Source organism: Balaenoptera musculus, chromosome 3, assembly GCF_009873245.2.
Source record: "Balaenoptera musculus isolate JJ_BM4_2016_0621 chromosome 3, mBalMus1.pri.v3, whole genome shotgun sequence".
NCBI classification, from domain to species: domain Eukaryota; kingdom Metazoa; phylum Chordata; class Mammalia; order Artiodactyla; family Balaenopteridae; genus Balaenoptera; species Balaenoptera musculus.
In genome coordinates, this window is record NC_045787.1 from 47,985,690 (window position 1) to 48,010,910 (window position 25,221).

Genomic DNA, 25,221 nt, shown 5'->3' on the forward strand with positions numbered 1-25,221 from the left:
TGAACTATACATACTTTTCTGAGTAAACAATTGTACACAATTTTGGGGATGATTAGAAACAGAATCCTGGAGAATTCAATAAATTGCTTATGTATTTTTAGAATGGCTTCAGATTCTTGGTATAGGACTAGATGATCTAACCCTTAAGATCCTTTCTAACTTAGGGTTTTATTTTGTTTGTTGGTTCAGTTCTTTTTTTCCCCTCCACAATATTTCTTGGGTATGCATTTGTCTTTTATATTAAAAAAAAGAATTTTCAGACACGTTTTATTGGTGGCACCTAAGATGATAATGTGAGGTACTTAGCACTCTGTCAAAGCATTCCTTTTTCAGTTCTCTTCCTCCTGGTCTTGTTAGGAATAAAGTGGTTAATACTTTTATAGCTTTTATAATGCTTATCTTTAAAAAAAGCAAACAAACAAAGAAGGCATTATGATTAGAGTCTTGGGCAGGCAGTGGTATTTAACCAGAATTTAGTAACTTTGGTTTTTGTTTGTCATTTTTTTCCCCCCAATTTACTACCTTCTGTATATGGGCCAATAAAAGGCAGTTTCCTTTAGAAATAAATTGATTTAAGCAAAGGCGATTTGAATTATGGGAGTTTTAAGTTAGGGTATGGGTGGTACACTAAGTTAGAGTATGGGTGGTACATAAAAGAGATAGAAATCCAGCAAATACATGAAAGAGCAGATATGAAGTACAGGAGTAATTCAGAACATTGAAGCCCCTTTTCTCCCTTTTATTAGTGTTAATTTTTTAAGTATTATGTACATTCAAGTATGTTAACTTATCATTGCCAGGTTTCCATGGATCTCAATAGTGCCAGTACTGTCGTTCTTCAGGTCTTAACACAGGCCACCAGTCAGGATACTGCTGTGTTAAAACCAGCTGAGGAGCAGTTGAAACAGTGGGAGACGCAGCCAGGTTTCTATTCAGTGTTGCTGGTAAGTTGTTCTAAAACAGTTTACTATAAATTTTAATAAAATGAAACACTATTATTTTTAATTGTTCTAAAAACTTGCTTGTATTGGTGGTTTACTTTAGTGAAACTGATCCAAATGTTTGCCTGCCATTGCTCCTGCCACATATTAATTCAGAGCATGGCTCTTTGAGAATGTTTAAAAAATGTTTATTGATGATTGAATAAATAACCCAGCAGGATACTGGTAGAATCTGCTCAGTAGACAACACTGTGCTGATAATCTATTTTAGTGTGTTAATGCTGGCCTGAAGACTTCAGGTAGTACACTTTGATGTTTTGTCTTCATCCTTATCCTTGCCCCAGTTAATCTACGTTGTCAGAGTTCTTCAGGTCTCCCCACCGCTGTATCCGTCAGGTCTACCTTGCTCAGTGTGTTTCACTTAAAAACGCCATTTTCTTTTCCCCCGTCTAAAAATTTTATTTTCTTAACATATCTGATCTTTTCCTGGGTGTTATGGGAAATAGTATGATAATTAACAATATGTGCTTTAACTAAGTCTTTCTGGGAGTTAAAAGCTTTTGGTTAATTAATGAAAATCGTTTTCTCAATGCCAGAATGAAAAGACGTCTTTTTGTATTGAAGGCCTTTCTTATTCTTTTCTTCTTCGGAAAATTTGAGAACTCTGATTAGTGTGTGAGATTTAGTTTCTGGCCATGGCAGGGAGGATACCAATTGGATCAAAAACCAATTCAGTATGTGTGACTGGGTCAAAAATTCAGAGCAGAACTGTTTACTATATCTTGTAAAATAGAAAATTATGACATTACATACATATTTTGACTTCATGACTAAAAAGTTTTGAGTTGTTACATTTAAGAAGTTACTAGTCATGCCTGGAAGGAAAATTAAATATCTGGAGTCATACTTGACATTCTGAATATATAACATGAAAGTTGGCTCTTTGACATAATAACACAAAGATAAAAAACATTAATTTCTTTTTTTTTTTTTCTAAACATCTTTATTGAAGTATAATTGCTTTACAATGGTGTGTTAGTTTCTGCTTTATAACAAAGTGAATCAGTTCTACATATGTTCCCATATCTCTTCCCTCTTGCATCTCCCTCCCTCCCCCGCTCCCTATCCCACCCCTCTAGGTGGTCACAAAGCACCGAGCTGATCTCCCTGCTATGCGGCTGCTTCCCACTAGCTATCTATTTTACATTTGGTAGTGTATATATGTCCATGACACTCTCTCACCCTGTCACATCTCACCCCTCCCCCTCCCCATATCCTCAAGTCCATTTTCTAGTAGGTCTGTGTCTTTATTCCTGTCTTGCCACTAGGTTCTTCATGACCTTTTTTTTTTTTTTTCCTTAGATTTCATATATATGTGTTAGCATACTGTATTTGTTTTTCTCTTTCTGACTTACTTCACTCTGTATGACAGACTCTAACTCCATCCACCTCATTACAAATACCTCCATTTCATTTCTTTTTATGGCTGAGTAATATTCCATTGTATATATGTGCCACATCTTTATCCATTCATCCGATGATGGACACTTAGGTTGCTTCCATGTCCTGGCTATTGTAAATAGAGCTGCAATGAACATTTTGGTACATGACTCTTTTTGAATTATGGTTTTCTCAGGGTATATGCCCAGTAGTGGGATTGCTGGGTCGTATGGTAGTTCTATTTGTAGTTTTTTAAGGAACCTCCATACTGTTCTCCATAGGGGCTGTATCAATTTACATTCCCACCAACAGTGCAAGGGTGTTCCCTTTTCTCCACACCCTCTCCAGCATTTATCGTTTCTAGATTTTTTGATGATGGCCATTCTGACCGGTGTGAGATGATACCTCATTGTAGTTTTGATTTGCATTTCTCTAATGATTAATGATGTTGAGCATTCTTTCATGTGTCTGTTGGCAATCTGTATATCTTCTTTGGAGAAATGTCTATTTAGGTCTTCTGCCCATTTTTGGATTGGGTTGTTTGTTTTTTTGTTATTGAGCTGCATGAGCTGCTTGTAAATCTTGGAGATTAATCCTTTGTCAGTTGCTTCATTTGCAAATATTTTCTCCCATTCTGAGGGTTGTCTTTTGGTCTTGTTTATGGTTTCCTTTGCTGTGCAAAAGCTTTTAAGTTTCATTAGGTCCCATTTGTTTATTTGTGTTTTTATTTCCATTTCTCTAGGAGGTGGGTCAAAAAGGATCTTGCTGTGATTTATGTCATAGAGTGTTCTGCCTATGTTTTCCTCTAAGAGTTTGATAGTGTCTGGCCTTACATTTAGGTCTTTAATCCATTTTGAGTTTATTTTTGTGTATGGTGTCAGGGAGTGTTCTAATTTCATACTTTTACATGTACCTGTCCAATTTTCCCAGCACCACTTATTGAAGAGGCTGTCTTTTCTCCACTGTATATTCTTGCCTCCTTTATCAAAGATAAGGTGACCATATGTGCGTGGGTTTATCTCTTGGCTTTCTATCCTGTTCCATTGATCTATATTTCTGTTTTTGTGCCAATACCAAACTGTCTTGATTACTGTAGCTTTGTAATATAGTCTGAAGTCAGGGAGCCTGATTCCTCCAGCTCCATTTTTCGTTCTCAAGATTGCTTTGGCTATTTGGGGTCTTTTGTGTTTCCATACAAATTGTGAAATTTTTTGTTCTAGTTCTGTGAAAAATGCCAGTGGTAGTTTGATAAGGATTGCATTGAATCTGTAGATTGCTTTGGGTAGTATAGTCATTTTCACAATGTTGAGTCTTCCAATCCAAGAACATGGTATATCTCTCCATCTATTTGTATCATCTTTAATTTCTTTCATCAGTGTCCTATAATTTTCTGCATACAGGTTTTTTGTCTCCTTAGGTAGGTTTATTCCTAGATATTTTATTCTTTTTGTTGCAATGGTAAACGGGAGTGTTTTCTTAATTTCACTTTCAGATTTTTCATCATTAGTATATAGGAATGCAAGAGATTTCTGTGCATTAATTTTGTATCCTGCTACTTTACCAAATTCATTGATTAGCTCTAGTAGTTTTCTGGTAGCATCTTTAGGATTCTCTATGTATAGTATTATGTCGTCTGCAAACAGTGACAGCTTTACTTCTTCTTTTCCGATTTGGATTTCTTTTATTTCTTTTTCTTCTCTGATTGCTGTGGCTAACACTTCCAAAACTATGTTGAATAATAGTGGTGAGAGTGGGCAACCTTGTCTTGTTCCTGATCTTAGTGGAAATGGTTTCAGTTTTTCACCATTGAGGACAATGTTGGCTGTGGGTTTGTCATATATGGCCTTTATTATGTTGAGGAAAGTTCCCTCTATGCCTACTTTCTGCAGGGCTTTTATCATAAATGGGTGTTAAATTTTGTCGAAAGCTTTCTCTGCATCTATTGAGATGATCATATGGTTTTTTCTCCTTCAATTTGTTAATATGATGTATCACGTTGATTGATTAGCGTATATTGAAGAATCCTTGCATTCCTGGAATAAACCCCACTTGATCATGTTGTATAATCCTTTTAATGTGCTGTTGGATTCTGTTTGCTAGTATTTTGTTGAGGATTTTTGCATCTATGTTCATCAGTGATATTGGCCTGTAATTTTCTTTCTTTGTGACATCTTTGTCTGGTTTTGGTATCAGGGTGATGGTGGCCTCGTAGAATGAGTTGGGGAGTGTTCCTCCCTCTGCAATATTTTGGAAGAGTTTGAGAAGGATAGGTGTTAGCTCTTCTCTAAACGTTTGATAGAGTTCGCCTGTGAAGCCATCTGGTCCTGGGCTTTTGTTTGTTGGAAGATTTTTAATCACAGAAAAAACATTAATTTCTAAAGATACTAAAGAAAGTATCTTATTCTTGTAGATAATCCCAGCATTATGTTTGTAAATTTGGGGCATAGTATAAATCTTTAGAAAATCTCTGAGTATATGCTTATTTAAATGAATGTGCACTGTATTTAGCCTTGTGTTTTTTCAGGCCAAAATATAAAACACTTTTTCTTATTTTGGTTACTGCTTGACTTTGGAAAAACCAATAGGCTTGCTTGATACCTTTTGTGTAATGTATGAATTATTAATGTATGAATTATTAATATTAAGTGCCTAGACCTTTTTGTTTTTATTTTTACTAGGTATACTTTTCTTCTTAGAGGGATAGTAAAATTTCTTTTAGATAGATGATAATAGATTTAAAAACTGCTGAGTTTATTTCTTCTTTTTTCCCTGTACTCACTGTCTTGCCACATTTGCTCTATTTGAGCCTTAGCCGTCCAGTTTAGTCTGGAGATTCCTACATTTGTTTACCTGATCTCAGGCGTGTGTTCCAATCCTGTTATTCAATATGTTTATTCAGTATATAATATATATTTACTTGGATTGACAACCTGCAGCTTGACTTTTCTTGGTTCCTAAGTGTAGCTTAGTTCGGCTGAGATCCGCCAACTTCCGCAGTATTCCCATGTTACTTTCATTCATTCACTCATTTGCTCAGTTGATATTTATGAAGTTTCTGCTTTGCTGGGCTGTGTGCTAGACTCCACTCATAAGACACAACTTAATCTAGTGTGGAAGGTAGGCATGTAAAGTGTTAAAGTCGAATGCAATTAATTAATTAGTTATGCAATTAATGTGGTGAGGGAATCTATTCTTTCTTTTGCAGAGGAGACCCGAAAGAGGGACTCTGACTCAGTTGTCAGGGGTCTTAAGGAGTAAGTGGGCATTACACAACTATCTTCGTAACTTTTTTTTTTGTTGCACATGATTTTTTAAAAATAGGTTTATAGTATACATACCTACTTTTAATACTTAACATCAATTTTTTTTATAGTAAAGGACATAATTCCACATCATTGTTTTTGGCTTTGAGGTTTTCCCACACAAGGTTGTGTTTATGAGGTCAACTCCAGGGATTTGAGTTGTTTTTGGTGTGAGGTGTAGTACAGTTTTAGTTAGTTAACATATTCCTACAATCCTATTTGTCCTATGTACCCGCTCTTCTAGAAACATTTTTTAGAAACCAGTAAAACATTTTAATTCTCACTGTTCGTAATGTTTTAAATTACATTGTTAGTATTAGGTTTACTATTCTTTTTATTTCATATACATTTATAACTGTCACTTATAAGCTTTTGATAACAATTTTAATAAATTTTACAATCAATTTTAAAGGTTATAGAACAGTTGTAATTTTGATTTCAAGGTCATGTTGCGTGGTTTAGCTTGCACAGTCATTTTTACACTGTCCCACTATGGTGCAAGGCAAGGACTACCTGTATTTGGATTAACACAGTGAATAAATTTTTTGAGTAATGGTTAACTTTGAGTTGAAATTATTCATATCACTTCTGCCTTTATATTACTTGAAAATACTTTGCTATCGAACTTATTCATAAGCATAATTGCTTTGATAAGGAGGATGCTTTGAAATTGTTTATTTCATAGAATGAATTAATAACCCAGGGGCTTTGGCTCTTTGAATCTGTGCTGTGGTGGGTCTGCTTTTTCTTTTTTAATTTAGGAGTGTTTATTTTAGTTTCGTGTGTGTGCGTGTAGATTATGCTGTATAATTAGATTTGTTTCCGAATTTAATTTTTTATTATGAAAAATTTAAAACCTACCTAAAAGTGGAATAGTGTAATGAATCTCCACATATCCATTACTCAGCTTACATAATTAACATGCTCCCGAGCAGATATGCTTTCTTACATGAATTGTAGAGCTATAGATATTTAGAAAGTAACAATATGATATGTGTAGTGATAAAATTTAAGTGAAGCATTTAAAAATCTATCCATACTTTATTGTGTTATATTAATTATACTTTTAACTAATTACATGTTCATTCTGATGCTTTGTTTTTTATTTATAGAATATTTTCACAAACCATACCCTGGATATAAATGTAAGGTGGCTTGCTGTGCTGTATTTTAAAAATGGAATTGATCGCTACTGGAGACGTGTAGCACCTCAGTAAGTTCCACCTCTTCCCCCCCCTCAGTGTCATCCTTTTCAAATTCAAGGAGGTATAAGACTGTTATCTGTTAATCTTCATTCTTTATGTAAAAGAATTCATTTGTGCTTACTTCAGCAGCACATATACTATAATTGGAACAGTACAGAGATTAACATGCTCCCTGCTCTAGGATGATATGCAGATTTGTGATGTGTTTTATATTTAAAAGAATAAAAAAGGTGTGTTAACTACTGAAGAAGAAAAGTGTTCTACATAGTTAATTACAAATCAACATCTATATTACTGCCTTTTTCTGTGAGTTTTTTTTTGCCCCATGGGCATAGGGTATGTGGATTTCTCGTTGGCGTTCTGTCTTAGAGGATCTCTGATTTTATGGGCACAAAACAAAGCTGAATTAATGAATCATGTTCAGAAATGTCCTTTTTTTTTTTTTTAAAGGAAGTACAAGGCTTGAATTCTGGAAAATGTCATTGAGAAGGAGCTCCCAGGTCATTTCTGAGCCAACTGATGTTAATTCCCTAGTCTTCTGCATAATTGCCTCTGTGGTGGAAATTGGGTAGTATATATTTGTAATCTTATCAGATTCAGTTGTAACTTCTCTGTAGGTGGTTAAGTGAACAAATTTTTCTTAATAGTTAATTACATGTTATATAACTGATGGAAAGACAGTGTAGACTGGACCCAGGAATTTGTTGGATAGAAAATAGTGAACTTTGCCAAAGGAGTAACATAGTCTTTGTCCTCCAGTAGATGGCACTACAACTCTGTAGTTTTTATATTTATAAGCCTCTTTTTTAAAAAAATTGAGTACCTCATAGTGCCTGTAAAATATGCTCTTGAATAATATTGGAAGTAACTAGAGTATTTTAAGGCTACATTTAGGATACTATAGTATAAATCAAACACTTCTCTTATTTTAGAATTAATTCATGATTTTGAGAGAAATGGAGTGTTTAGTGATGAGAAATTGTATATTGTTGAGTTGTAGGAAACAACGCAACAAGATATGTTTCTACTGCTATGGCCAGTTAAATTTTATATGTCCCCTAAAATTCATTTTGTTTTACTAGTTATATGAAGAATATGGTTATAAGTGACTGTCTTGGATGAGAGAGTAAATTATGATTAAATATTTCAGATTGTACTTTCATGTAAAGAATTAGAAACTGGAATTTAGTTTAAATTTTAAAAGTTAAGGGAGATATCTTATAATAAGTAGTTAAACCCCAAGCTGTCTCTTTTAGTGATATATTGAGATACAAGCTAGAAAGGAGATGAACGTACTTAGGCAGCAAGGATGCTAAGAATGTAAAGCAGGGAGCAAAGATTAGTTATCGAACTCATATTAAGACATTTTATTAAATTTAAGACACTTAAAAAAAAAAACTGTGTTCCTATCTAAGTTCCATCTTATAGTTTCTGTTCTTACCACTGTTGTCACAGAATGATTAAGCTTATATATCATTACTATGTAAAATGCAATTTTTACTGGGTCGTAATTAATTAGATACTATCCAGTTTCTGCTTGGGATATAGTCTGAATTCATCTAATGATAGCAAGTGCATAAAGTTGAAGGTGAAATGCTAGCTCTTATTGTAGAATTGCTAAAAACATGAGATTTCTCAGGTTAATGGCTTGTTTTCTTTAATAGTTATATAGTTTAATATAGTTTCATATAACTACATGAAAACTGTTGAACCTGGCTTCTTGGCATAGAAGAAAACTTGAATTTCAAGCTTGAATCAAAACATTATAGGAGAAAACATTGTTTCAGGGATTTGACTGATAGAAGGAAGCTATTAAAATTGAAAAGTGCAGCATAGTTATAAAAAGATTAGAGAGATCATTTTTATTTTTATTTTATTTTATTTTTTTGTAATACACAGGACTTGTATTACTTGACATTATAAACATATCAGAAATAAACAATAAATCATAACAATGTAGCACTTTTCAAAAATAAACAGATCAACAAAACTGAAGAAAAAGTCCAGAAGATGCATGTACATGTGAGTATTTTGTACATAATAAAGTACACATTTCAAATTAGAATGGAAAGATGCACTCTTCAATACTGCTATTTAGAGCCTTATCTCTACTTCACAACAGTGAAGTAAAAGTTTAATTGTAAAAAACTCAAAACATAAAGGTATCTAAAGAAAATATAGGTTAATATGTATATAATTTGGTGTCGCAGAAGCTAAGCTTGAAGTCAAAGAAAGAAACCATAAAGGAGACCTATATTCCCATAAATAGAATAAAGGGACAGTAGATTAGAAAAAGTAGATAAATCTCAAAGATGGAATTCATTTGGCTAATAAATATATTTTAAAGTGTTTAAATCATTAGTAGTCAAAGTTTTTCCAATTTAGGCAATGAGAAAGAAGATCACACCTATTGAAATGGCATATATTAAAAAGATTGTAGAGACTTCCCTGGTGGCACAGTGGTCAAGAATCCGCCTGCCAATGCAGGGGACACAGGTTCGATCCCTGGTCCAGGAAGATCCCACGTGTCGCGGAGCAACCAAGCCCGTGCTCCACAGCCACCGAGCCCCCGCGCCTAGAGCCCGTGCTCCGCAACAAGAGAAGCCACTGCAGCAAGAGAAGCCCGCGCACCACAACGAAGAGTAGCCCCTGCTTGCCCCAACCAGAGAAAGCCTGCGCGCAGCAACGAAGACCCAACGCAGCCAAAAATAAATAAATAAATAAATATTTTTAAAAAAGGAATGTAATGTACAGTACTGAAGAGTGCACACTGAACCTTTGCCCGAGAGATTATATATGGCCACCACCGTTAGGGAGAGCACATTGGGAATATACATTAAAAAGACTGGAAATGTACATACTCCTCACCGAAAAAATTCCCCATCAAAAATTTACCCTACGGAAATAATCAAACAACTGTATAATGTGTATGCAATGTTTGTTGTTGATAACAGGAAAAACAAACCACAAATCTAGAAACAATTTAAAAAATCAAGTAACTAAGTGTTAAATTATGTCATTAAAACATGAGCTAATATGTCATCTAAAATTTCGCATATAAATATGAGAAATAAATTTATGACAGAGCTTTAAGAGGTCATTTTAGTATTAAAAAGTGTGTGTGACATACATCTCAGAAGGAGAGAATTAAAGAGTAAAAGAAAGGCAGAGAAAGAAATTGCATGGATAAAAAAGGGTTGTCTCAGGATGATAGGATTCTAGGGTTTTTCTTTCTATCTGCACTATTTCTTTTCTAATGATTATAAAGTGAGCATGTGTTTCTTACTTAATAAAAATAATAAAAGCAATAGAAAGTTGTGAGGAAAACTATCTGAGAATAAGGAGGCAGAAAGTATACAAAATTTTTAGTTAAGAAACAAAACATCTAAAGAATGTAGTTAATTTAATTTTTCATATTGTACATTCTCTTCATATTTTGTATGACATTATCTGCTATGCAATTTAGAATATCTGCTATTAAGTTACAGAAGAATTTTATAACTGATAGGGATCCAACATCGTATTTATAATACTGCAAGTCATTGTTGCAAGAAATGCTATAAATTTGTACGTTTCTGTGTCATGTATGACATAAAACCAAGCAACCCAAAAGATTTAACAATGGTATTTGAATCATATTTTCTAAGAGATAATTTAAATCCACATGACGATAAAATATGAATTACTAATTTTATGAAGAGAGTGATTGTTTCCATGAAATTAGAAATGCATATATTTGATTCAAATAATTAAGCAAAATATGAAAACATTCTTTTTAAATGTAAATAGATTATTTGAAGAATTGAGTTGAAGCATCATATCAAGAACTATTTTTTTTTTAATGTATCAATATTGGTTTATCTTTTTTCTCATAATTTTTTTTTTATTCAAACAGAAAGTCACAAAAATTATAATCATCCTCATCAGTTCACTCAGTCCCATGTAATTAATGTTTTTTTCATCTTGATCTTTTGTTAGCACTTTTATGAATTCATCAGTTTTCCATTAGAGTTCTGAAAATGCTTATTCATTCAGTTCAGCAGTATAGTAAGTTACCAGAAACCTGTGCTTGTCAGAGTCTTTTCCATGAATTCCTTGAAGATGAAACCCTTTTATAGGAACATTTTTGCAAAAGCATCAGAGTATACCCAGAACTGTCTGTAAATGACAGAAGACTTAAAAATGACCACGGTTAAAGATTTGATGAAAGTTCATAATAATGCAATTGACAAGGAAATTTAGTTATTTCTGAGATATACATTTTAAAATAATAACTAGAATTATGACTTATAACATTATACCAGAACATATAAGATTTTTAGGAATTTCATGTAATGTCTGAAACATTTATATTAACATATTTCCATACAAATAACCCAAAGAAAGTTTAGTTGTTTTTTTGTTTTTTTTTTAATTTTTGAATTTTATTTTATTTATTTTTTTATATAGCAGGTGAGAGATCATTTTTAATGGGAAAGCATAGACTTGTATTGGGCTTTGACTCCTTTTGCCTAAATGTTTATTTTTTAAATTGAAGTTTAATTGACATATAACATTATATGAGTTTCAGATATATAATATAATGATTCAAAATTTGTATGAAATGATCACCACCGTAAGTCTAGTTAACATCTGTCACCATACATAGTTTGAGAATTTTTTTTTCTTGTGATGAGTTACAAGATTTACTCTTTTAGCAACTTTCAAATACACAGTACAATATTACTAAGTGTAGTTGCCATGCTGTACATTACATTCCCATGACTTCTTTACTTTATAACTGGAAATCTGTACTTTTATACTCCCTTCACCTGTTCCACATGCCCCCCCTATGTTTATCTTAATCTTGTCTTCTCATTTGTTTACTAATCTTGAGCAAGTCACTGTTAAGATTAAAAAAAACTTTTATTGAAGTATAATATATAACATACTTAAAAAGTGCACAAATGAAGGGTACAGTTTGAATGTTTGTAATGTGACCACATCCATGTAACTACCACTCAGAACTAATCTAGAACTAGCACCCCAGAAGCTTCCTTTCTGCCGTCTCACAGTCACCTGTATGTCCTTCTCAAAGATCTGACATTGCTCACCATAGGTTAGTTTTACATGTTTCTGAACTTCATACAAATGGAAACCTTATAGTATGTTCTCTTTTGTGTCTGACTTTTATTCAGTGTTATATTTGTGAGATTTATCCATGTAGTTGCGTGGGACAGTAGTTTGCTCTTCTATGTTTGAGTATAACATCCCATTTTAGGAACATACCACCATTATCTGTCCATTCTGCTGTTGATGAGTATGAAGGTTGTTTCTAGTTTTTGACTGTTAAAAATAAGGCTTCTTTGAAAAATCTTTTGCATGTCTTGTTGCGTATAAGTTTGCATTTTATTGTCATTTATGGTCAGGTGTATGTTCAGCTTTAGTAGATACTGTCAATTAGTTTTCCAAACTATTTGCCCTTCCACTAGTAGCATGGGTGTTGGCATTTGCTACGCATTCTCACCATACTTGGTCTGATCTATTTCATTTTAGTCATGCTGGTGTGCTTGGTAATTTTTGCATTTTCCTGATAAACAATGAGTACCTTTTTCGTATACTTATTAGTCATTTGGAGATCCTCTTTTGTAAAGGGCTTGCCATTTGCACATCTAAAAAAATTGGATTATCCTATTGATTTATGGGACTTTATATATATATTTGGATATAAGTCCTTTGTTGAATATACATATTGAAAATATCTTCTATTTTGTGACTTGCCTTTTCACTTTCTTACTGGTATCTTTTTTAATGAAGTTCAATTTAGCTACCTTTCTTTTTATAATTAATTCTTTTGGAATCTGTTTACAAAATTTTTGCTCAACACAAAGCCATGAAAATATTCTTTTTTCTGCTAGAAGCTTGGTTTTTTACTTTTCACATTTTGGTGTATGTCTGGAAGTGATTTCTGTGTAAGTTATAGATGTGAAGTAGGGGCAGCACCATATATTTTTTCCCCTATAGCATTTCAGTGGTTCCCTTATTATAAATCAGGCAGTTTATACATATGGATCTGTTTTTGGATTCTCTATTTCGTCCTATTGGCCTATTTTTCTATCTTTGCTTTAGGTATTGTACTTCATAAGGCTTGATGTACTTTTGATTACTGTTTTGAATTTAATTTGCTGTTCTTTTTTTAGTTTTTTGAAATGGAAGCTTAGATAATTGATATTCAGTTTTTCTTTATATGCATTTAAAACATTAAGGCTTTTTTGTAATCATGGCTTTAGTTCAGATTCACAAGCCTTGATATGTAGTATTTTCATTACCATTCATTTAAAAATATTTTAATAATTCCCCTGTGATTTCTTTTTAGACCCATAGGCTAATTAGAAGTATATCACCTTATTTCCAAACATGTGGGACTTTTTGTTGTTGTTGTTACTGATTTCATTCTTTGAAATGTGCTGTCTTGTTTTATGACCCCATCATATGGTGTTTTGGTAAATGTTTTATATGCACTTGAAAGGAACGTATGTTTTACTGTTGTGGATTATAATGTTTTATATATCAGGTCAAATTTGTTAATTATGCTATTGAAGTCTTCTGTGTTGTTACTGATTTTGAGCTACCTTTTCCATCAATTACTGAGAGAGGTATGTTAATATCCAAATATCACTCCAATCTCTGCCTTCATTGTTACATAGTGTTATTTTCAAGTATCTTCTCTGTGTCTCTGTCCAAATTCTTCTATTCCTATAAATGGCATCAGTCATTGGATTAGGGCCCACCCTAATCCAGTATGACCTCGTTTTAACTTGATTGCATCTGCAAAGCCCTTAATTCCAAATAAGGTCACATTCACAGGTATATTGGGTTAGGACTTGAACATACCTTTTGGAGGGTTTGGGGAGGGGGACACAATTCAACTCAACAGATGCTTTAAAACATTTTTTAAAAAAATTGTATGCAACTTTTATAGCAGATTTTTTTGGGGATGATTCATCCAGTGCCAGCTACTCTATCATAGCCAGAATGGAAAACCTTAAAATGTGGTCTTTAAAATAAATAAAACCATTCATATAGTTCAAAATTCAAAATGTATACAATCTTATACAGATGGATAGTCTCCGTCTCTTTCCTTTTGCTATCTAGTTTCCTTCCTCATTTGCAGTCAAACTTACTAGTATCGTGTTTATCCTTTTCAGACATGTAAAATGAAAGATTTTAAACTAGTTGATTTCTAATAAGTCTTCCATCCCAAATATTCTCTGATTCCTGATCCCTTTCCACATAGAATTTTGTAAAAGAAGTCAGTGTAAGACTAATATTTACTCATACAGATTTTGTAAAAGAAGTCAGTGTAAGACTAATATTTACTCATAGATTTTTTAAAGACCATCATTAATTTTTTGGTAGGCAACTGTTTTTATATCAATAGAAGGAAACATCAAAATATCACGTTCTTTACTCTGGATTTGTCTTATTTCCTATTGCTTACTATTTTGTGCTTCCTGTTTATTCAGTTGTGAAGGAATTTTGTGCTTTTGAATTACCTGATGTGTCAATATACAAGTAATGGAAATAATTCTGTTTAATTACCAAGACAATCAAGGACACATTGTTTGAAAGACTTTATTGCTAAAATTCTCAGTCATGCTTACCTGCATTCATTATTAGGCAGCACTCTCTTGCATAACAAATATATCTTTTTACAGTGCTCTCTCAGAGGAGGAGAAATCTACATTGCGTGCAGGGCTAATCACCAACTTCAATGAACCAATAAACCAGGTTAGTGAGAAAATGAGTGCCAACTATTCTTTCTTTTCCCTTAGTTTTTGCTTCTTTTCCGAACTAACTTTGTTTCTTGGCATTAAAAATAAAATCTTATAATGTTCATTTGTGATGTTTATACACATTTCTCTGATGGTTTTTTAATTTTGAGATCCAAGCCTACCTGTTAAGAATTTTTATTAGATTTGGCTGTTAATGATTTAAAACTCAGAAGTCATTTGAAGATAGATATACTTGTATATTTTTTAACTTCTTCAGTGTTTGAGCCAATATTGAAAGCACATCTCTATATATTAATTATAGAAGTTAATTTAGCACTCCCATTCCCCCCCGCCCCCAAACTACAGGATGGCTTCTTGTTTTTGTCTGTTTCCTTCATCACATTTGCAGTTCTCATTACTCTGTGGGAACTGAATTTTTCTTTCCCTTGTAGTGAGATTTTTCTTTTAAGAATAAAATAAGTTTGCTTATGATACAAAAATTATTTTTCCAAGTTACTACTATTTCTTACATTTGATTCTTTAATTTGAATATTAAAGCACACTGTATTAGGTGGTGTATCCAATGCAGTTTTATCTAAACCTATTTAAATGATCTGAGTTTTTTGCTGTACATTTCTTCAACTGAGGGAGATGAGGGGAGGTGGAGAGGAACAGAGTTACTTTCCGTGGGGCAGGAGGTGGTTGGGGGGTCAGGGTCTTGGGTGATTGAGGGGTAAACCATTGCTTAGGTGTTCTGTCAACCAGAATTTGTGAACTGATCTGAACAAATATTATGTAAATACCTAATATTGATGTTCATTTCTACTCTGAGGTCAGTGGTTCTCAAAGTTTGCATTCTTAGAACTTCCTTATACTGCTAAAATAAAACACGAAATGGTTATATATGTTGATATTTATTGTATTAGAAATTAAAACTGAGAAATCTAAAAAAATATTATTTGTTAACATAAGTAGAATTTAAAAAAGTGAACAATAGCTATTTTCCCAAACAATAAATATTTAATGAGAAGAGTAACATTGTTCGGCATTTTTGCCTATCTCTTTAGTGTCTGGCTATTTAAAAGAAGACATCTAGATTTTCAAATATATCTGCTATTTACAATGTTGTGATATTATTTTGGCAGAAGGTATGTAATGAGAATCTAGCTTCACACCGGTACGTTATTGGGAAAGGGAGGACCTCACAGAAAGGAACCTAGGCGCCCTAGGGATCCATAGACCACACTTTGAGAACTACTATCTTAAGCAGTTGCTCAGTGAAATCTTACTCATTTTTGTTAAATGTATAATTAACCAAAAAGGTAATTTTCAACTATGAATGCATTCCTTATCTATTGCTTTAATTTCGTATGTTTATTTCTGAAGATTGATTTTTTTCCCTTTAGATCGCAACTCAGATTGCCGTGCTGATTGCAAAAGTTGCTCGATTGGACTGTCCTAGACAGTGGCCTGAACTGATTCCCACTCTTATAGAATCTGTGAAAGTACAAGATGATCTTCGACAGCACAGAGCGTTGCTTACCTTTTATCATGTTACCAAGACCCTGGCGTCTAAACGACTGGCTGCTGATAGAAAACTGTTTTATGATGTAAGTGATTTAACATAGAATTTGATAATGAAAACTGTGCTACTTGTATTAAAATGTGTGTAATTTTACCTCTAAATATCTTACTGAAGGATTATTAATTCTTTCTAATTGACCTCAAAAGGTTCATAGTAATAGATAACACCCGAAAGGTTTTAAGCTGGTTAGTGATATGACTGGTAAGGTCACTTAGTTGCCAATGAGGGGGAAAAATTGGTGGAGAACAGTCTGAAGGCAAAGAGACAGTCTGAAGGCAAAGGCAATTGAGGCTATTTGAAGTAGTTCAGATTCGATGATAAAGCTCTTAAATGAAGCAGTGGTAAAGAGAACATTTAGGAGCATGTAGAGTTGAAATTTAGGAAGTTACAATTGACGCGCCTGGGTAATTGGTGGATGTAGGAAGGAGTCTGACACGACTGAGGGTGTCTATAGGTGTTTTAGCACCATTTGTTGAAAAAACTTTACTTTCTCCATTCAGTTGCTTTGGTGCTTTTGTTTGTATTTCACTGTTTTGAACTACCAGAACAGTGATTTTCATATTGTTCAACCTAACATTTTGAACTGTACCAGGTAACAATGGGAGTCTCCAAGTGTTTTTAAGTGTTCTTGCTTACCTTTGGAATTCTCACTTTGAGGATATGGCTTGGGAATTTGCATTTTTGATAGGTTCCCCAGGTGATTCTTAATACACCAAAGTTTAAACCAGAACCACATTATGTTCTCTTTATTTTTAACCCAGTAGGTTTAAATAGCCAATTTTCTGTTTATCTGAGGATATTGAGTGTAAGAAATTCTTTTTGTTAAAGGTTGCTTTTAAAATCCTTGTCCCTTTTGCTTGATATCTAACAAGGACTAAAGAAATGGACATTTTATCTACTCAAGTCTCTCTATGAATTTCTTGTTGATTTTTCTCACCTTTATCCCCATCTTAGGCCCGTTCAATTTCTTTTATATAGATGTTTTCCAAAATCAAATGTGTAGAAGATTCTGGGTTACGGTTACTCTATAGTGAAGGGTCCCCTTCTATAGAAGTCTTACTTCTTGGTTTGGCTTTCTGAAGTTGTACTCTCTTAATGTGTTGCCTTGGTTTTCAGATGTAATTTATATTTAGCCTGGTCAGGCTCTACCAGTTGTATCTAAACTAGCCTTATTCTGTATAGCTTGTTTGGGTTAGCTTCCTGTCCACTTCAGCTTTCTTGCTTGGTTTTCCTGTAGTGTGAGGCTGTTTCCTCTCCATATAAAGTGAAATATAGGTCTCCTTAGCATCTTGTACTTACTTCCAGCAGCGCATTTATTACACTGTACATTGCATTGTAATTACATTATAATTGTTGACTTACCTTTTTGAGGTCCACCACACTGAATTTTATGAGGGAGGACTGTAGCTCTTATTGTTATAGTCGTACTATCCAGCCCAGAAGAATGCACATCAGTGGATGGTGCTCAGTAACTGTTAAATGAATAAATGGTAAAAGAAGAGATTTGTTCTTAGATACCTTCTAGATTTCAAAGTGGTATAGTGCAAAACTTCAAAAAGCAGGAGTTTGAGGAGCATATACAAAACTCAAGATACTGGGAAAAAATAATTCAGCTTAGCACCTTTCATTCTGGAATGGGGTATCTGAACCTGGAAACATGGAGCACAGTAGGGACTAGGAGGGGAATCTTGTCTCATGGGGTTGGGGAACAAGATGTGTACTTTAACTGAAGGTAGCATGTGTGGGAAGATATTATTATAAAGAGCAAGTTTGCTAGTTAATAAAGCAACTCCTATTATTTTGGTAATCTGAAGTGTGGGAAAATCTTCCTTTTAATAATGTGTTTACTTTATCGCTAAGATGGTCTTCATGTACTAAGTTAGTTTCCCGCCTAAAATTAAGTGTAAGGTCATAGTTGAGCTAGTTGGTGTGGCAAAGTAGTGCAGTGTGCACTTAAAACCCCTCCCTACTGCTCTGCGTGCCCCAACAATGTTTATATCTTGTTTTCCCTCCATGTTAAAATAAGTTTTTTTCAGGGGTGACAAACTACAGAATCAGCAGTGGAGAGAAAATTGCTTTGCAGTTACAAAATTGAGCTTGATTTGACACAAAGAGGATTCATTTTCTAGAAAATCATAAGCTTTTCATACAAACCTGAATATAAAAAAGTTGACATTAAGTACAGTTAAAATCTAAAGTCTATGAAAGCAAGGGATTTAAGGTACAGATAGTAATTCTAATGTACTTGTAAATGTATTAACCAAATAATACCTTGTAGACATGATGTGTAACCCACAAAGGTTTATGCTATGGTAAATGAAGTAATCTAAAACTCAAAAAAGAAGAAAAGATTTTTTGAAAGCAAGTATATTTCACTTGTGTTTAGAAATATGGGTTAACAAGTATGAGAAGACCTGGTTTCCAGTGAAGAATGTTTCTTTGTACTGAGCAGCTTTGGAATTTTGAGTAAGACATTTAAACTTTATGATTCTTTAAAATTTTCTTTCAATTCTAAAGTTGTGTGATTCTGTGAATTTATAATCTTTATTATTCCAAGTTAATCTATACAAACACCATTAAAGTTTTGATATGGAAATCTTAGTTATGTAAATTTAAATATCAATTTTGCATTTTTAATCACTGTTTTTTCTAGAAGCCAAGACCTTTGTACAGTTAGTTTTCTTTTTTCTTTTTTTTGTATTTTCTTGGCATACAGTTAAGTTTTTGACCTACTGACTTTATTGGATACTTTGCTGTGGAATTTTGGCATACAACCAGTTATATAGTTTTCTTAATTAAGAAAATTTCAAATATATTCTAGTTGAGAGAACAATACAACAACCCCCATATATTCTTCACTCATATTTAACAGTTCTTAAGGTGTTGCCACGTTTACTTTTCCTCTTTGCTGGAGCAAATCTTAATGTGTCAGTTCATCCAATAATATTTAGAGTGTGAATCTCTAAAAAAGACATTTTCCATAACCAGTTTTTATTATGAATTTTTTAAGTTTGGATGTTAGGAATTAATCTTAAATTCTTCTCCCTGAGAGTAGGTCAGCAGATATTGATTGCCTGTTGTGTACGAGAGATATCTACGGTACTGAAGGAGATGAAAGAGACAAATAGTCATCTCTTGACATTCATAGGGAAAGGCGTAAGACACAAACAAACCCTCAAAGTTCATTTAGTAACTTATTAAAATCTGCCACATAAGAAAACTAAATACTGTATTACATTGTTATTATAGTCAAAGCTAACATTTAGCAAAATTTTAAAAACTGAAGGGATTATGATGAATAATGTTCCCACTAACAGCATATGTATTATTTGTATGGTGAAGATAAGAGAAAACTGTGTGGCAAGGTGAAGTCAGGTTACAATACTACCAAAGAGTCTTCCTGATGAGTTACTGTTTTCTGACTAAACTAACAAAACAGAACCACATAGCTACTTTGAGATGGGTTGGTTAGTATAAGCTCACTCAGCCTCGTAAAAGAGATTTTCATACTTCTTATAAATTTATAATTTAATGATGTGGTCCTTAGGGAAAATTCCCAAATAGTTGAAGTTATGAATGTTAAATTTGAGACTGCCAAGGTGCCACTTACATGGTATAGCTTGAACCTTCAGGAAATTTACAAAATAGTGAAATTTATTTAAAAGATAAATGTGTTTATAAGCAAATCATCAAGTAGGTTAAATTCATTTTGTTTTCAGTTTCATTTGGGTGGTTTTAAATGCCAAGTACTGATTAAGTGCTGATTCTAGATCTTGTCTCTTGCTCTGCCAAATTCAAATTGGCTTTTAAACACGTTGTTTAAAGGGTGACTCCTATAATACACAAAGGGTCATTTCTGCTATGAGCCTGTGTGGGGACTTAAGAGTGTGTGTGTGTGTGTGTGTGTGTGTGTGTGCGTGCGTGCATGCGTGTGTGTGTGTGAGTGTGTGTGAGTCTAGGCTTATATAAATATGAGGAAACTTTTGGTGGGAAGCTTTGTTTTTTGCCCATCTCTATCTGTCTGACAAATATTTGAGTTCCTACTCTGCCAGTCACTGTATTGGATGCCTGAAATGCAGCTGTGAACAAAGGTAGGATCCCAAATGGAGAGGAGGGTAGTTTCACTTCCTCCTTCCTCCTATTGAGATCATACTCTGTATACCTGAGAGCATTGTCTAGACATCAGTAGCTAAGGACAGCCTTATGGCTGTTGCTAGGATTAGAGGACTTGAGGGATCTGGAAGATGGGCCACAGTGACCTTCCTGGGCCTGAGGTGTACCAGTGGCAAGTTTGAGAACAAAATAAAAATTAGATTTTACTTAAAAAATATGTAGGTAACACGTGTTACAGGTCTTTAGGAATGTCCTTCATTGAAAGTTAATAAATATCAATTGAGAGACATACATTGGCACTTTGGAAATTGTTCTTGAGACCTTATAATCCACCAAAGCTTCTGGCCTGGCACATTTGGGTAGTTTGATATATATGTATGTCATGGTTAAGTGGAAACAAATTTATTTTTAAATATTAAGGAAAAAGCTGACTGCTACTAAAGTAACTACCTTTTTTTGTTACAAATGTGTGGATATTTTAAGAGTTACTTGTGAATTTTTTAAACATATAGAAAAATAATGAAAAAATATTTACTGCCGTATACCCATCACCTAGATTTAGCAGTTAACATTTCGCTGTTTTTGCTTTATTGCTTTTTCTAAGATATTTTAAAGTAATTTAAAGATTTCACAATATTTTATTACTAAATACTTTAGCATTCATTTGTAAAAAGATAGATTTATTTTTTTAAAGGTTAAAAGAAAATTTTCCACAGACAGTTTACTGATCTAGTAGATTTTATTCAACTATTCATGGCTCAGGCAGCATCCAGTCTAGCAGATAGGAGCTCCAAAGAGCTGTACAAGCTGAAAGAGTTTTTTGTACGAAAGTGAGCAGGAACAAGGAAGCTAGACTGGGAATTAGCTGAATAGCTAAATCAGGGTTATTTTCCTTATATGGAGCAGAAAGAAGTCTTAGAGCTGGGTCAGGTAACTTGTGTAGAGCAGGCAGGCACTGATTGGTTGACCTAGACCTGCCTTTTCTGGGAGAGCCCAGCACAGAACCTTAGTTCTAAGTTTTGGTTTGCTGCTGTGGGGCTTAGCATGGGCGATTCCATCTTGAGCCTAATCTGGTTACTTAGCATATATAATCATTTAACTTTTATCATATTTAACACACATAAAAGTAGTGATTTAATATGATGTAATACTTCTAGCCAATTTTCTACGTTGTTCTTAAATATGTTTACAAGTGGTGTGTTTGAGCCAGAAAAATGAATATGGCAGGTACATAGCATTTGATCATGTTTCTTAAGTGTCTTTTTTTTTGGCCACACCATGCGGCTTGTGGGATTTTAGTTCCCCGACCAGGGATTGAACCTGCGCCCTTGGCAGTGAAAGTGCGGAGTCCTAACCACTGGACCACCAGGGAATTAATTCCCTCTTAAGAGTCTTTTTAAGTTAGAATAGTATTCTCTCTCTTTTTTTTATTGGTGCACCATTGACATGTTGAAACATTTTTTGGTTATCTTTTTTTTTTTTAAATATTTATTTATTTGGCTGTGTAGGGTCCTAGTTGTGGCACACAGGCTCTTTGTTGCGGCGCACGGGCTTCTCTCTAGTTGTGGCATGTGGGCTCCAGAGCGCCCAGGCTCAGTAGTTGTGGTGCACAGGCTTAGTTGCCCTGCGGCATGTGGGATCTTAGTACCCTGACCAGGGATTGAACTGGTGTCCCCTGCATTGCAAGACGGATTCTTAACCACTAGACCACCAGGGAAGTCCCTATCTTGTTGATTAGAGTTAGGTTAAGCAGGTTTTGAAAGCTCCACTTTGTGGATAATATTCGTTGCCCCACTATTAGTGATGAATGACAAGACTTTGATTTAAACATTTTTGGTGCTCACTTTTCTTAGGGGAAAATTGTGAGGACAGTGGTCCTGAGGCTAAAAAAGTTTAAGAATATTTAAAATGCTAAAAGAAATGAAACTTCCTGTAATGTTTTGCTTTTGATATTCAAGGAGTCAAGTCTGTGTGCTTCTACAAAGTTGCTAAGCAGTCAGTGGGTGGCACTGTTTCTTTTGGTTTAGAAAAAGAAAAATGCAAGTATTTGGGATTTTCATGAACTACTACCTAAAATGTTTCATTAAATAATTTATTTTTATATTGTCTAACTGAATATTCCCTACCCCCTCTACATTTTTGAGAATAAAATGTAGAATAAATATTCTTATCCCTCCTATTTGTGCTTTATTATTACTTTCTCTTTTCCAGATGAGCCTTTTGTGAGCATGTATCAGTTGGTATTTTCTGGAGCAGATAGAAGCTTGTGGAGGGCTTGTGTTTACAGGATAGTTAGCGGTATTCTGTCCCAAATTCTTGTGGTTTCTTCCTTCTTTGTCTGTCTCCTTCCTTTTACCCTTGGGCTGAAAGTGTAGTGCTATTGCTGCTTCATTCCAACCATCCCTGTTTGTGCAGAGCCCTTTTGTAGGCTAGCTAAAAAGAATTATGAATTGTGGCATAATAGATGCCTAATGTCTAAGCTAGGTGCTTAGCTCCAGAACTGGAGTGTGAAACAAAGAAGAATATTAATTAAAGTTTTTTCACACTACTGTTTCTTGATTTCTGTCACAAATGCTATATGTCTACACACTAAAAACAATGACCAAAGCAATAGGGGCTGGATGACTCCAGTCCAAGTTGTGGAATGCCCCATTGCTGGGAAGCCACTTCTAGACTGTAACTAAGTGGTATTATATTCTGCAGCTCTCTTCTGGGGGAGAGAGTTAGGGGTGGGATAGGATACTTTATACCTTATCAGATCCCAGGAGGCCATGAGAAGCCATCTAACAGAGGAGATAGGGAGGTGAGCAGGAGATTGGTGTTCTAGCAGTTGCTTACAAGCCTTTCATCCTCTTGTGTTCCAGGAGGATCACAAGATGTTCTGCCAATACTCGGATTAGCAGAGGTTTAAGCCTTTGCCTGTGTAGATGTGTGCAGAGTTTCCAAGGGGTATGGTGAAGCTATTTCTCTATACCTGGAAGCACAGACCATTAAGATTACTGAATTAAAATAACAGAAGTGGAACTTGATTTTTTCATAGAAATATTATATTTACAGGATTGCATTTCTGACTGGTTTCTGATGCCTGACCATATTAGTAAATATAGTGTTTAATTAGTTCATATGACATATCTCAAATAAGAAAAAATCATTCTGAAGTGTGCTAATGATAACTAGTCATATGCACTTTCGTATAATTTTATTTAAAGAAAATTGCCATGTAGGCTCAGGTGGATTGCTCTTAGACCTTCTGGAAAAAAACGAAGATACCACTGGAAGGTGGTTCTCAGTGTGAGTCAGGTTTTTAAATACTGGTACATATTAGGCAAGCAGCCTGACAAGTGATGTTGTTTGTATCTTCTTGCTTTAAATACCCAAAAACATATGGGTAGAATTGGCAGAGCCCAGAAATTTAACTCCTTTGTATTCTTAGTATATTGATTTATCTGATAAACTCAGTGACACTCCTGTTTTTAAAGCTGAGTGTTACAACTATTAGTGGAAGAGAAAAAAGTAAAAATAGGAAATATCAGACTGCAATGCAGGCATTAGGCTAAGAAATGTTTCAAGAAACTAATATTTTGGGGGGGACATGTGTGTGTGCGTAAGTAGCAGTAGCCAGTGTAAACCATACTTACTGCTGTGCATTGTGACTAAAAAAAGTTTAAAATGTTGCTGTAAGTGATTCTTGACTATTTTAAATCTCATTGAAAATGTGTGCTCAGTTTTAAAACCAAAATGTATTACTACGTAGGTCTAATTGATTACTGAAATCTGTAATAATATTGTGAACAAATTTGTTGATATCTTTGCAGTTAGCTTCTGGAATTTATAGTTTTGCCTGCTCTCTGTGGAATCACCACACAGACACATTCCTTCAACAAGTTTCTTCTGGCAATGAAGCTGCAGTTCTAAGTTCACTAGAACGAACTCTACTGTCATTGAAAGGTACTATTAAACTTGACATGCTTATTTTTGAAACAACATACCTCAGAACAATGGCCAAATAGTTTCTCTGTATGGACTTTCTGTTTCCAGTTGCACTGGTGGAAGAATAAGGGGTTAATAGTTCCCTCAGAGACAAGGGCTCTTGTAATTTGCTTTTCTTTTGTAAGAATAGCTCTTCCTCTACCCTAATTGATGAGAGCACACGTAGTTCAGATGGATAGCTTTAAGTTATATTCACATTACTGGAGTTTCATGGCTCTGAATGCATACCTTTCAGATACTTGCACTTCTTTTTTGCTTCATTTCTCATTCTGGGCTGCTACCATTATTATTGTCATGCCGACTTTCCTAAACTTCTGTCCCCCAGGCTTATTAGTTGAGCTCTATCTCCCAGCTCTCTTTTCCCTGAGAACTCATCTTTCTTGTTTGTACCTTAGGCTCACTTGGATTTTAGAAGGTGCTTGTTGGGGTGCTATCTTGGCCTGTGTTTTCCTATGCTTTGTTTATAGGCATGCCCTTAGCATAAATCTCTTTCACCTTCCCTGAGCTGAGCTTATCTTGATGCATGTATTCCGAGGTTCCTTTCCTTTCTAAAACGTTCACCATCATTTTATTCTCTTTGTCTTCCTTCTGTTCTGGTTGCTGAGGCTCTTTTATCTTGTGTTTCTTAGTTTGAGCTCAAGCAACCTTTATTTCTTTCTTACTGCAGCTCATTTTGCATTCTCTGTTTTATTTGTAAACCCTTTTATCATACTCACCTTAGTACCTTGCAATGGCTCTACTCCAGTGCATCACTTACCTTAATAAGAAGGTGGATGCACAAACCCCAAACTGTCAACACATTTTGGTGAACCTTGTGGACAGATTATTTTAAAGGACTGTTGACATGTAAAATCCAATCCATTGTACAGGTGGTTTTACAAGTGAATGGAG

General features: G+C 34.3%; 1 protein-coding gene and 1 non-coding gene across 4 annotated transcripts in view; both read left to right on the plus strand.

The window, feature by feature from the left end:
• Window positions 1-25,221, plus strand: part of IPO11 (importin 11) — a 203,517-nt gene that overhangs the window by 21,953 nt on the left and 156,343 nt on the right. For 2 of the 3 annotated variants that reach the window (XR_005019404.1, XM_036848210.1), the window contains exons 2-6: window positions 801-944; window positions 6,796-6,896; window positions 14,586-14,658; window positions 16,049-16,252; window positions 24,156-24,288. Coding sequence is in view for 2 of the 3 variants with exons in the window: in XM_036848210.1 (XP_036704105.1) it covers window positions 807-944; window positions 6,796-6,896; window positions 14,586-14,658; window positions 16,049-16,252; window positions 24,156-24,288 (649 nt within the window). In the remaining variant the exon portion in view is untranslated. The remainder of the gene's footprint in view (window positions 1-800; window positions 945-6,795; window positions 6,897-14,585; window positions 14,659-16,048; window positions 16,253-24,155; window positions 24,289-25,221) is intronic. The other variant, XM_036848211.1, reaches the window with a different exon arrangement.
• LOC118893693 lies at window positions 7,002-7,105 on the plus strand. The gene has a single exon (XR_005019547.1). It is a non-coding gene; the product is annotated as a U6 spliceosomal RNA (small nuclear RNA).